This window comes from Cynoglossus semilaevis, chromosome 1 (assembly GCF_000523025.1).
Source record: "Cynoglossus semilaevis isolate Cse_v1.0 chromosome 1, Cse_v1.0, whole genome shotgun sequence".
Taxonomy (NCBI): Eukaryota; Metazoa; Chordata; class Actinopteri; order Pleuronectiformes; family Cynoglossidae; genus Cynoglossus; species Cynoglossus semilaevis.
Window position 1 is genome coordinate 18164512 of NC_024307.1, and position 12974 is coordinate 18177485.

A 12974-nucleotide genomic window follows, 5' to 3' on the forward strand; every position below is an offset into this window, starting at 1 on the left:
GGAGTAATCCCAATGGGAACGAGCAAACCCAGCCACCGAGTCGGCTTCACGGAAATATGACGATTCAAGGTAAACAGTGTGACTTCATGTCTGTGCTCAGACGGTCACTCAGACGTCGGTAAACAGTGTGACTTCATGTCTGTGCCCAGACGGTCACTCAGCTCCTCTATCTATGGGATCACCTTTAGTTGCCAATGTATATTCTTTTTATTAATAGTAATTACTTAGTAATAGCTCAATGTTGTTGTATTTTTTCTGAGAAACAAAAAACTAAACAGTTGTTCACAAGATCTAGTTTTCAGAAACTAATTTTTAACCTGACTGGGCGTTGCCTGACAACAATAAGGTGGGTGGGCTCTAAACTGACCGCAGTAGTGAATGAGAGTGTAAATGCAGGTGTGAATGGTTGTTTGTAGATGTGACCCTGTGATGGACAGAGGAAATGCCATACTGTCTTATTTCTTTTTAAACTGTATGAATCAAATGCTCACCACCAGGAAATCATTCTCAACTGGGAAAACATCTGGATGGCGGACCCTGGGTGGGACCTGGTCAGCCCGGACACACTGCAGCTGTGACCAAACATCTAAACCACTGGGTTCTGAAATCCAGGGAGCTAGGAAACATAGAAGCTGGCCTGGAATACCAGCTGATTCTGCACATCCAGAGCTCCAGCTTCAGAACTGTAGTTCTTTGTCCAATTCTGATTTACAGTCTCTGGTTTTAGGATGTTACTGCAGCGCATCCCTGGGTCTTAAAGCCACCTCTCAGCTTCTTTGTGTTCACTTCTAAGTGTGCGTTTTCATGAGTCATTAAGAGGAAAAACTGGTGTCGGATGACGACAGAGGCATTGATGTGGGATTCATCCTGTTAAAAAGCCCACATTTTATGCTTCCCACCCTCCGGTCCTGACTCTCAGTCATCCTTCATGAACTTCTGCTGAGGCCTGGGGTTTTCTCCTCTCCACAGTCTCAAACCCTCACACATACAGAACACAGAGTTGAGTTTGAGAGCGGGTTCTGTTGGCGGCTCAGGATGAGCCCTGAGGATTATTGTCATGGCCAACCCCAATATTATAGAATTACAGTCAGACTGAGCGACTCCTGCTGCTGCTCGCACAATTACTCTGCGGTCCTGGATCCTGCTGGAGGAGCTGCATCAGACAGAAAACCTGCATCCGTTAGCTCTGGAAAACAGCGCTCTTCCATACAAGTGTCAATAGGGGGCGCTAGATTAGAGCATTACCCTGTCCAGTGTGAAAGAAAACAGCAGAAAGTTTAGGCTAAAAAAAAAAATCGTCAAATGAAATTAGCTTATCCCAAAAGTGGGTCTGAACCTAAAGATGGATCACAGGAAATACCGTCAGCTTCATTACTGCCAGAAGGACCACATCCACGTATGAGATGTCGTACCATGTGTTTGGAATCTCCTGTTGCTGTATTCATCATTAACTTTGGATGTACATGTGGTCCAGTCACGTGCAGCCCACATGGACCAACTGACTAGGACTGTCCTTTTACACTGCCCACGACTGCAGCCATATCCGTCCAACATGTTTACTCTTTCTGATATTCAGCAGCAACACTAACCATTAATTAAATTCCTAGTGGGTTGCAGGCAACATGGGCTGCAGCTCATGTGTGATCTTTCTTTTATGGACCATCAGCAGCAGACCTTGAAATGGGCCGCAGCTTCTGTATTTGGACTCATGTTTGACCTTTGTTCAGAAGAGTTCTCAGGCTTCAGCAGCTCACATTTCAAAACCACTTCCTTACATTGCTGCAGCCAAAACCAACACTTTTTCAAAAACTCCTTCACTGCCCCGTTAAAACAATCCGAACAGCTCCTCTGAGCTCCCCTGAACTCCTCTGAACTCCCCTTCTCCTGTGTGGCCCACAGGAGGATCCGCGCTGAGCGGGGGGCTGCTGCCATCTTGTGGTGATGACTAAATCCACAATGAAAACGTTGAGTAAAGATTTCCACCTGTAGATGTCAGTGTAGCTCCTCCTCTGGATTATTATCAGGCGAAGGAGGAGCAGAATTCGGATGTTGCAACAGGAGATAAAAGAAGGAGCAAAACTTTAGTCAGTGTTTAGTCAAATCAAGTTTTTACAGGCAGCTCTGTTGCCACAGGGGTGCGGTATAGAGTTTCTTTACCCTTCAGAATTTTTAGCCCGTTGTGTGTGTGTATATTAATCATTAATATTAGTAATAATTAGTGAGCATATATATATATATAAATTATATAGTGATTATATATATAATCTATATATATATCGAAATCAATTTTAAAAAATACTGTATTTGTATTTATCTAAATATTAAAAAGGGCAGAGATAAAAATGTTCTTTTGGTTAATAAAACTGTTTTTATTTTTGTTTAACTGCTGTGTTATTTTTATTATTTTATTTATTTTTATGTTTTCTTCCTTGTTGCTGCTGTGCTCACGAGTCTGGTCGATTTGTTTATAGAGTAAGAAAACAATTAACAAACAACAAATGTTTACCTTCTGACTTGAATACTTGGTGTTTTACTGTTCTGTCATTTGAATCTGAACGATGACCATAACACCAGTCTCACCAGGTTTTTTTTTTATTCTTTAAATCCTAACACTAGTGAGTTATTTACCATAAAAAGAACCATTACAACAATAACACAACAACAACAACAACAACAGGGACATGAAGAAGTGTTCAGTAAACACACTGGAGGTGGTGGGCTGTGGTTCTGACTTCTCTCCAGTGTATATACAAATGGTCTACGTGACCAAGCTAAGCTAACAGCACACAGCAGGCTGCCGGGTGTCTCTACTGTAGAACTCACTGTCATTAAAAACAGTTCTTCTGCTTTTTAATCATTTTTTGAAGACCAGCCTGTGGCCCCCGTCGTGAACAAAGGCTGCTTCACTGAAGCCCATTAAAAGAATCTGAGATTTCATCTGAGATCAGACCGAAACCTTTGCATTCTCCATGTATGATTTGTTGAACCTTTTTAAAAATATATATGTATAAAAAAAGATTTGATTTAAATTCCCTGGTAAAAAACTCTTCTTTTTATTTTAATTTTTAGTTAAAAAACAAACCAAATTGGAAACACCTACACAGGGACCAGACTTGCCTCAGCTGCTGAAACATTAATGAATATTTCATTAAAAAATGAATTTAATTATATTTACTTCTTATGAATAGTTCGTTTGAGCAGTTAAGAACTAAAAAAGGTACTTTTTAAAATATTGAAATATATTATTGAGAAGAAATAAGGCTTTGACAGGACGTTAGCTAGAAATGGACAAAAATAGCAGAAAAAACTGAAAGACGACCAAAAAAAAATCAACAACGACCTTCATTTATCTGATTAGAAGTGACGGTTATTATTACTGCTGCTGCTGCTGCTGCTGCTGCGGTGGAGTGTACAAAGTAGTAAACTTTGCAGAGTCAGACTGAGGGAGCACCTGACCACACCTCCCTCTGACTCACCTCTGTCTCTATTGGCTCCTTGTCCTGCGCCAGGTCTTCCTCAAAACTCCTCAGTCTCCACCATCCTCCCCACTAACACTTGTTGCTGCTGCCGCTCCACCAGCTTCACCTGAATGAGCTCCAGCACCTGCTCCTGCTCCAGCGTGTCCTCAGGTATCTCCTGCAGGGAGTGATGAACTCCATCGACCCTCAGACCCACCACCAGCACCAGCACCACCATCAGCAGCAGCAGCAGAACCTCACCGGCACCAGCACCTCCTCCCCGACGCCCAAGTCTGCCCAGCAGGAGGCCCCGGACATGGCAGCGGTCTACTGTGAGAACTTCAGCAGCGTGTACCACCAGCAGAACCTGCAGGCTCCTCAGAGAGCCGCAGGTTACGGACTGGGAGAGTACGCGTCCTCTCCAAACGCCGCCTACCTGTGGCTGAACGGGCCGGGCGTCAGCTCCTCGGCCGCGTCCTACCTGCACGGAAACAGCCCGTCGGCCGCCTCCTTCATGCCGCCCACGTACGGCTCTCAGCGGCAGTTCATCAGCAGCTCCCAGGGCTTCGGTGGACCGGACCTGGGTTGGCTGTCCATCGCCAGTCAGGAGGAACTGCTGAAGCTGGTGCGTCCTCCTTACTCCTACTCAGCGCTCATCGCCATGGCCATCCAGAATGCGCACGACAAGAAGCTGACCCTGAGTCAGATCTACCAGTACGTGGCCGACAACTTCCCCTTCTACAAGAAGAGCAAGGCGGGCTGGCAGAACTCCATCAGACACAACCTGTCCCTTAATGACTGCTTCAAGAAGGTGCCCCGGGACGAGGACGACCCAGGTACCAACCAGGGAGCCACGGGGACTGACAGAGACGGGGACAAAGGGGAGGGAGACACTGGTACAGACAGGGACGGTAAACTGAAAGACATGAGCGAGGACAAAAACCAGGGTGGCCCTGGTGTCAAGGACAGGGAGACATAGATGGAGACAGAGACAGGTATTGGCAGAGACAAGTAGAAGGGACAGAGAAAAAGACAAGGACGACGGACAGAAACAATTAGTGGCACGGCTGAAGACAACAGAGACAGACTGAGAAACAAAATGTATAGACTCTGGGACAGAGAGGATACTATTATTATTATTACTATTCCTACTATTTTTATTATAAATAACTATTAATTTTTACTAAACCCATTCAGTATTATGCAGAGAAATTCTTAAACTAATTTTAATGGTTTTATTATTATTATTATTTTAGTTTTATCTTTATGTAGTCGCATAAAAATTCCTACAGTTCTTTAAAGGAAAATATTTTTTAATTAAAAATACGCAGATAAAAATGTGATAACACAAAAGAATCTAACCTATTAAAACTTTTTTTTCAATAGTCAGGAATCTGTTAATTATGAAAAATTCTGAAAGTTTGAACTCCAATGAGAGACTTAGTTAAATCCAAAAAACTATTTTTATCTTTAAAAACATGTATTTAATTTAACTCCATACGCCTGTATTTATTTTGCAATACAGAATGTTGTATATGACAACTGAAAGATTGTATTAAATTATGGCACAGGATTTTATTTAGTTTTTTGCTGTGTTTTAATTCTTATTATCATTATTATTTAAACCATGAGGAAACTCTTCATTTAAAGTCAAGTCCTCACATTTCATCTGTATATTTTCAGGCAAAGGAAATTACTGGACTTTGGACCCAAACTGTGAAAAGATGTTTGACAACGGGAATTTCCGAAGAAAAAGGAAGAGGCGCTCTGACCCCAGCAGCACAGGAGGATCTGCAGTGACGGGGCCCACAAAGACGGAGGAGGGAAGGTCGGGGGTCCAGCCCAAGCCCGCCGAGAGTCCTCAGCTGCTTGGGCCGTCGTCTCCAGACATGGACACCTTGAACGACAACCACAAGAGCTTGTCCACCTCGTCCTCCTTGTCTCCTCCAGGACTGTCGTCCTCCACTTCCACCCCTTGCTACAACAACTTTTACAGCAGCATGTCCACACTGACCTCAGGGGCCCCTGGACGACAGGGGTCCCTGGGACTGGTGAACGAGCTGTCCAACAGGAACATTACGGCCCTGAGTCCGTATCACCATCACCACCACCATCCCAACCACAGCCATGCAGGACAGGAAGCGTCAGAGCACGGAGACGGTCTGCATTTCAACCGTGGAGTTTACTACAACACCTTCAGCGGCGGTGGAGGTCAGAGTGGACAGTTCAACGGTCACTTCTACAACAGCTTCGCCCTCAACAGTCTTATCTACCCCAGAGATGGGACTGAACTGTAGACAAGCTCCAACCTCACCTTCCCAGTCCCAGTCCAGAGCTGGACATGAGGACTGAGCAGGTTCAGAGAGGACAGTCTCTCAGCAGCTCCATCGACATCAACCTGCGTCATATTGGAGACCCAGCTGCAGGAGGCTGCGTGCCACTCTGGTCCGGTCCGTTTGTCGGTGCTGGGTTCAGACACCTGTCCTGAGTCCTCAGTCTTCTCTGGGTCACAAGAGAAAAACGTCCATTGCTGTGTGTGTGGACTAGGAGCTGAACTGCACAAAAACAATTGCTGCCCCAGATTCAGGCCAAGGACATCAGATCATAGGGGTTTTGTAAGATAAATAAATGAATAATTTCTTTTTTTTTACGAGCATTTACAATGACAAACATGTACATTTTTTTCCTTTTTGACAAACACTGACACTGAAACTTTGTTTGTTTTGTTTTTTATTCTTCTAACAAATCCCCTTGTGTTGTTTTTATACTGAAAAAGCACTTATGTTTTTTTTATAATTCATTTATTTGCCCCAATTTGAAGAGTTCTTAAAAAAGAGAGTCTTACATCCACTCTGTCATGTTGTAAATGTATAGTTAATTCGTCAGCACTGAGACCACGGCACACTTCCAACTCACTCTCACAAAGCTGCAGTAGGGAAGCTTCAATGTGCTGTTGTATGACATTGGTTCCCTCCAAACACTCTAGCCTTCTCCCACGGTCCAAAAACATGTAGATTGGGGTTGAGGTTGATAGTTGTTTGTCCCTGGGATAGACCTGAGATCTGTCCGGGGTCTGACCCTGCCCTCACTTGATGACTGCTAGGATTAGGATGGTCACCAGGCCCAAAAACACATGCTGTGGCTACGTACAGCAGTTAATGTTCCGTATCATTCTCTACTAATTTGCTGAAGTGCCTTGTGTGGAAGAGGAATCCCCACCTGCAATACATGACATCCAACAGTTGGGATCTCTCATAAAGTACCAGGAACTTTTGTAACACGGACTATTTTCATTTCTTTAAATATTGTACAAAGCAGTTTCTTTGTTTTTCCTGTGAAAACCATTCCAACCAGTTTCTGTTTTTAAACTGTCCTCTGCCACTGTTTGGTGCCTGTTCCTGCATCGTGAGCTGGTCTAAAGTTCCTGGCACTTCTTTTGTCATCTGAAATCACAGTGTTCTAAAAACACATTTAAGTTCTGTTTCCACTAAGTTACTGGTGCTGATTCCAGTTCCTGGAACCAATTACATAATGGAAAACACATAGTAGCTGGTATAAGTTACTGCTGTGTGATTGTGCCTTAGGTTCAGGGTACTAGTTTCAATGATGAGTATTTATTTTTCTTTTTAGACTACAATGGCCAAAAAACAGTCCCACCACAGAATTAGGTTCTGTTTCCAGTTCCTGGTACTTTTTCACTGGTACACTCTCATCACTGTGCATTGATAAACAGTGTACTGACTGAATCCACAGCTCATGTAAATAAAAGAAGTGTGTATTTTTGTAAACCATGACGATAGTTTGTAAGTATTTAAGGTATTTATGCAACTGTGTATTTTACTGCTGATCTGCTGTAAGTGTGAATGGAAACGCCGAGCTACAGAGCAGCAGAGAGGAGAGAGCAGGAACTATTTGTTCTGCGTTCGCTCTTGTCTCAGTGTGACAACGACAAGTGAAAACCTTTTGTTTCCTCATGTCTTCCTTCAGCCCAGCGCTGCAGTCTCCACTGTGATGATGAATAAATATCTTCATTCATATCTCCATTCTTCTGTCAGCTGTCCTTTGTAAAAAAAAAAAAAACCGCATCAGTGCGTTCAGCAGCTCCTTCTAATCTGAATGAAAATCTACTTTAATCTCAGATGAGATTACTTCTACTCCATTTCATCTGAAACAAACAGTGGGCTGTTCTTCTGCTTACACTCAGGACCCTCACTTTTTAAATCTGTCTGACCTGCTTCTGCACAAAAGGCTGGAAATTTGTTAATTTTTTACATTTACATTTACATGGTAATTACATTACCAAAGCACAGAGAAACGCACAAATTAAACCTGTGTTAAACTTACATTTAGATCTAGACTCAAGAGTTTTAAAATTGACAATATTTATAATCTTTAGATAATAATAATAATATTCTGCTTGAGACAAGATTAAAGTTTACTGTAGAATAATTAAATTTTATTCAGAAATATTTATAATTAACTCTAAAGTTAAGCAAACCTTAAGCAATAATTTAATTGTTTAAATTGTTTGTATTTTCTAAAATGAATTTAAATATAAACTAATTCATGACTTTGTGACATTTAAGACAAAACCATGGAGGCTTGGAGTTTAGTTTAGTGTTGTCTTTTTTATGCTTTGAAAGAACAGTCGTTAAAGGATGAGGCTTGTAACCAGTGAAAAAACATTATGGATATATTTAATATATGATTTAAAAGAACAAACTATCATGGAAAAGGTTCCAGATATATACACAGCATTAAAACAAATTTCGCACGGGAACTAGTTGGCGAGCGGAGCGGACGAATACGTCCTTACGCGGCGCTACGCGGAAGACATCTTTGTTTACATTCGCGGTTTGTGCTCCATACATGGTGCTGCATTCGCTTCTTTGCGTTTCTTATTTATGGCTCCCAAACGTAAGACACTGCGCGTCTCTCTGTTACCACTGTGTTAGCGTAGGTGAGTGACATAGGTGCTAATGTTCCTTATGTGAGTTCCAAAAATAGCGTTATGTTGTGCCGTACGAACGTCTTTTAACATAGTCTACAGTCAGAACCTGTGCAGTAAATGTCGACTGGACTCCACTGACCTGGGAACAGTTCAGTAGTTACTTCTGCCAGGGGAGTTACACACCTCTGACAGAAACATCTGAAAAAGCAGCATTGTTGTTGTAGCTGGGAAGCTGGTTGAAGCCAGGAGTGACTATATCTGACCCGGGTTCATGTCCCAGAACAACCCCACGGGACCACGGGACCCCAAATACAAATATGTTCCTCAGTTAATGAAGGTGGGGCCTCACTAATGAGGAGCAGCTCAGAGGAGAAGGAGAAATGTTTGATGTACAGAGATCAGCTCCATCAAAAATCTCTGTGATGAGAAATTAGGACATTAACTGTTGTGGAGCTGGAGGAGGTTTTCTCTGGGTGTCTTTAAATGTTTAAAACTATTTAACATGATTCGTTCGAAGCTCCTCACTTCACTGGTACTAAACCAGCACAAAACAATGGACGATCTCCTTCAGATTTTATTATTAAACTAAAACATTTGACTGAATAAGACAAAGTGGACAATAGACAAAAAAACATATATTATCTAAGGTTTTGAAAGTTTATATACTTTTAAAGCTATCTTTTTCTTTTGGTCCTAGGTAGTCTAAGGTTTTGAAAGTTTATATACTTTGAAAGTTTTATATATCTTTTTCTTTTGGTCCTAGGTAACTCCTTCTGGTCAGAAAGTCAGCTCGTCCGTCCACCCCATAGTAAGGTGAAGAGTAACATCTAAAGATCTCACAGTAAGTAATATATATATACAGTATATGTGTGTGTGTATGTATGTATATATATGTATATATATATATATATGTGTGTATATATAACATATATATATATATATATATCATCCCTTTTTCTGAGCCATCTCATTTGGATGAGGACTGAACCAAATCTGCCCACACTGGTGGATGAATGAGGAGGGAGAAGGGCTGATGTTAGGAAAACATCTTGATGGGTAGTGTCCAGGACAGAGGTTGAAGTTTAAGGTTGTGTGGGGTTTGCATGCAGAACAGGGTGCGGGGGGGTGGGGGTGGGGGAGAGTCCAGTTGGGTATGATTTGATCCTGTGAAGCTCAATTAAGTGCTTGGTTCACCCCTGGTGTGGAGCTGCTGAATCGGAGCCAGGTCAGCTCCGGGTTGAGGTGTTGTTCATTATTTTTCCGCCTGTCGGATCTCATGAGCGGCTGCTTGAGACGGCGGGACACTCAGCGGTCGAGGAGCAAAGGATCCCGCCGGCGGGGAACGTCAAACACGCTCAAAGCCTGAGCTCTTTCCTTCCCTGCCGGGATTATGATCAACAAAGCATGTCCCACACCTGCAACAACCGGCACAATGGAAACTCCGCGGGCCAATGGAGACGCAGGAGCAGAGCAGTTATTAGAGGCCCCCGTCGATGAAATGGATTACATTAACTCCTCCTGTTGTTCCTCCTCCTGGAGCTTAAACATCACAGTGACAGTGCTCACTCCATTCAGAAAAAAAGTCCTGCAACACACCACAGAACCACAGGTTTGTTATCCAGCAGCTGGAACGGTTCCGTCATCAGGGTCTGGATGAAGAGCTGCACCGTGATATTACTGCTGTTAACGCAGCAAATATCCCAAATGTGATTATAGCAGAAAAGTGACCAGAACTAAGGCTGAGATGTTTCTGTAAAATCAATCAAACAGACCCACCTCCAACCTCCAACCTCCACCCTAAGCACTAACCACAACCTCTCACCATGAACCTCATTCAGTGTTTCAGTCCCATCATGCACCTGTTCCCAGCTCTGTCGCAGCCTGCTGCAGATGTAGAAGAGCAGAGATGAGCAGAGGGTGATAAGGCCGACTCTGTACATCCCCAACATAAAACATCATAAAACAATGATCTGTCTTCGTCTGTGCCAGAGCTGCAGGTATCATCAGCTCAGAGCGGCTGCAGTGCCAAGGCCTCATCCAACCCTGATCTTTTGACTGCAGCTGTCTGGACTTGTTCAGCAGACTAACCTGGTTCTTCCTCCCCCCATTTGTTAAATAATCTCTGCACAGATTCACAGACCTGCACCAGTCAGTGTGACAGGGTCTGGACAATTGAGGTCCAGGTCCAAACATCAACAAACAAACATCCTCCTCCAGTCCCTGCTGCTCTGTGCTCACACTGACTTTGTTTGTGCTCCGTGTCTGATATGTTTTGGAACAACAGAGTTAGAGGGAGGGTGTCAGACCCCGGGGGACTCCACATGAATTCTAACAGAGATCTGTAGGAATGAACAGGGCTGCCCTGGCCCTCACCTCCTCCCTGATGACCCTCCTCCCTGCCCACTCCCACCCTACTGTCCGCTCCGTATAACCCCCCTATTTTCTTCTCTAATTGGACCCATTCTCCAGGCACTTTTCCACATCACACTGTCACGTTATACTGTGTAATAAGCTATTACCCCCCCTCCCCTCCCACACTCACTCCCCTGAACCGGGCTGAACCACCGCACCACTAATCAACATGGACATGGTCATTGTGTGGGACTGGGACTGAGGACAACACAGGATGGCTATTGTTTCTCTGGACCGCAGAGGTCTGGACCCTCACAGAGGGACGGGGGCAGCACACCCCTCACAGGAAACAACAAAACAAACTGTAACACCTTCAGTTCACTCATCTCTGCTTTGGCTTAAATATGACTTTAAGAGAGGAGGCGTTTCAGACCGAGCCTCTTTAACGGAGATGAGTTCAGGAGCCGGGAGAACTGAGGAGCGGGAATGGTCACCAGAAATAAAATATCAAGGACAAAAGCTCGGTGAATCTTTATACAAGGCATTAAAACACACACAGACACACACACACAGACACACACACCTCCTCCCTCTAATCCAGCCCCCCTCCGGAGCTCAGTGTCCAGAGGAAAAGGTTCATCCAGAGGACGGAATCACTCTCCATGGAAAACTAACTGCTCTGGAGGGTTGTGTGTATGTGTGCCGAGCTGAGGCGGGGGGTCGGGGAAGGGGGTAGACAGCAGTCAGCTGAGTGGAGCGAGTAATGCAGCAGGTCTACAAAAACAACCCAGAAATAAGCGACCAACGTCCCAAGAGGGAGGGGTTGGGGGAGGAGGGCCAAACAGCAGATGACACATGTCCCTAAACAGTCGTCCTCAGGTGTGTCAGAGGTTTCAAACTGACACACAGAAAAACTAAGTCACTCATTATATAACAACACTGGTTGATATTATCAATGTCAAAACAATGTGGTGGAACTTTAGCATGGACTAGAACATGGTCCCATCTGTGGAGATGTTCTCCTGACTGACCAGCTGACGGAATTTACAGACAAGGGTATGGAGAAGGGTAGGATATGGTCTGGGGCTTTGTGTGTGTGTGTGTGTGTGTGTGTGTGTTGAGAGGAGCTCCAAGTGCAGGTGCAGTCCTGCTTCATCCGTGACGCTCCGTCAGCTTCAAATTGTCCCAGTGAGGGTTTCAGACAAGAGGACAGGAGGGGAAGGGTGAGGGTGAGGGTGAGGTTGGGAACTTCTCACCCTGCTGGTCTCCTGCTGTGAAGGAGGGCTGGTAATTTGGACAGAAATGTTAGGTTTGGGGCGAGTGGGCAGCTGGACTGAGAGGCAGGCCATGACCGAGACTCACACTGTGTCTGGGTGTGTGTGCGTGTGTGTATCACGCTACTCTGTGATCGACTTACTCTGCCTTCAAACAGGTCATCTCTATCAAACTTTCAATTTGGCACAGTTGATGTCTGCCGTCATTTTAGTGGCAACAACAAGAATTACAGTGGGTTTGTTGTAATGCAAGAAACCGAAGGACTGTCATCAGTCTTTACCGTACCTCGTACCAGTGTTTGGCGGGACGGATTAGAAAGCCCAGTGGACTGTATCTGGCCCACGGGATGTATTTTTCCCAGGTCTCGGCTTATGAATGCTTGTGCTCACTGTTGTTGTGGGTGTTAGTCAGAGTATTGTTGTTGTTGTTGTTGTTTTATTTCTCAGTGTTGAGTAATTGTTAATTGTTATGAAAAGTCAGAAAAGGACCTGCCCCTTCTGCTCCTCCTCTGCTCCTCCTCTGCTCCTCCTCTGCTCCTCTTCTGCTCCTCCTCTGCTCCTCTTCTGCTCCTCTTCTGCTCCTCCTCTGCTCCTCTTCTGCTCCTCTTCTGCTCCTCCTCTGCTCCTCTTCTGCTCCTCTTCTGCTCCTCCTCTGCTCCTCCTCTGCTCCTCTTCTGCTCCTCTTCTGCTCCTCCTCTGCTCCTCTTCTGCTCCTCTGCTGCTCCTCCTCTGCTCCCTGCTGCATCTCCAGCTGCCCCTGCTCCAACAGTCAGTGTGAGGTCTCTATGTGTCGGTGCAGGTTGGACGCAGCGATACGAGGTAATAAAGAAGCCCGTAATCGAGTGCGGCAGAGCAGGTAATTACAGTGAGGGCTGTCTTTTAAAGGCCTGTTTGTAATGATTCATGGTTGCACAAATGCAATTTTCCTGTCACTCCCCT

General features: G+C 44.5%; 1 protein-coding gene across 1 annotated transcript; it reads left to right on the plus strand.

Annotated features, from left to right (window-relative positions):
- Window positions 1-3267: 3267 nt before the first annotated feature.
- foxi2 (forkhead box I2) lies at window positions 3268-7518 on the plus strand. Its single transcript, XM_008316240.2, has 2 exons — window positions 3268-4294; window positions 5142-7518. Exons 1-2 carry the CDS (start codon window positions 3649-3651, stop codon window positions 5753-5755), a joined length of 1260 nt encoding a protein of 419 aa, XP_008314462.1. The 5' UTR covers window positions 3268-3648; the 3' UTR covers window positions 5756-7518.
- Window positions 7519-12974: the final 5456 nt, after the last annotated feature.

Coding starts and splice junctions, on each gene's coding strand:
- foxi2 (XM_008316240.2), top strand. CDS start 3,649: ATGAACTCCATCGACCCTCAGACCCACCACCAGCACCAGCACCACCAT. Junction 4,295..5,141: donor CCGGGACGAGGACGACCCAG/GTACCAACCAGG, acceptor GTATATTTTCAG/GCAAAGGAAATTACTGGACT.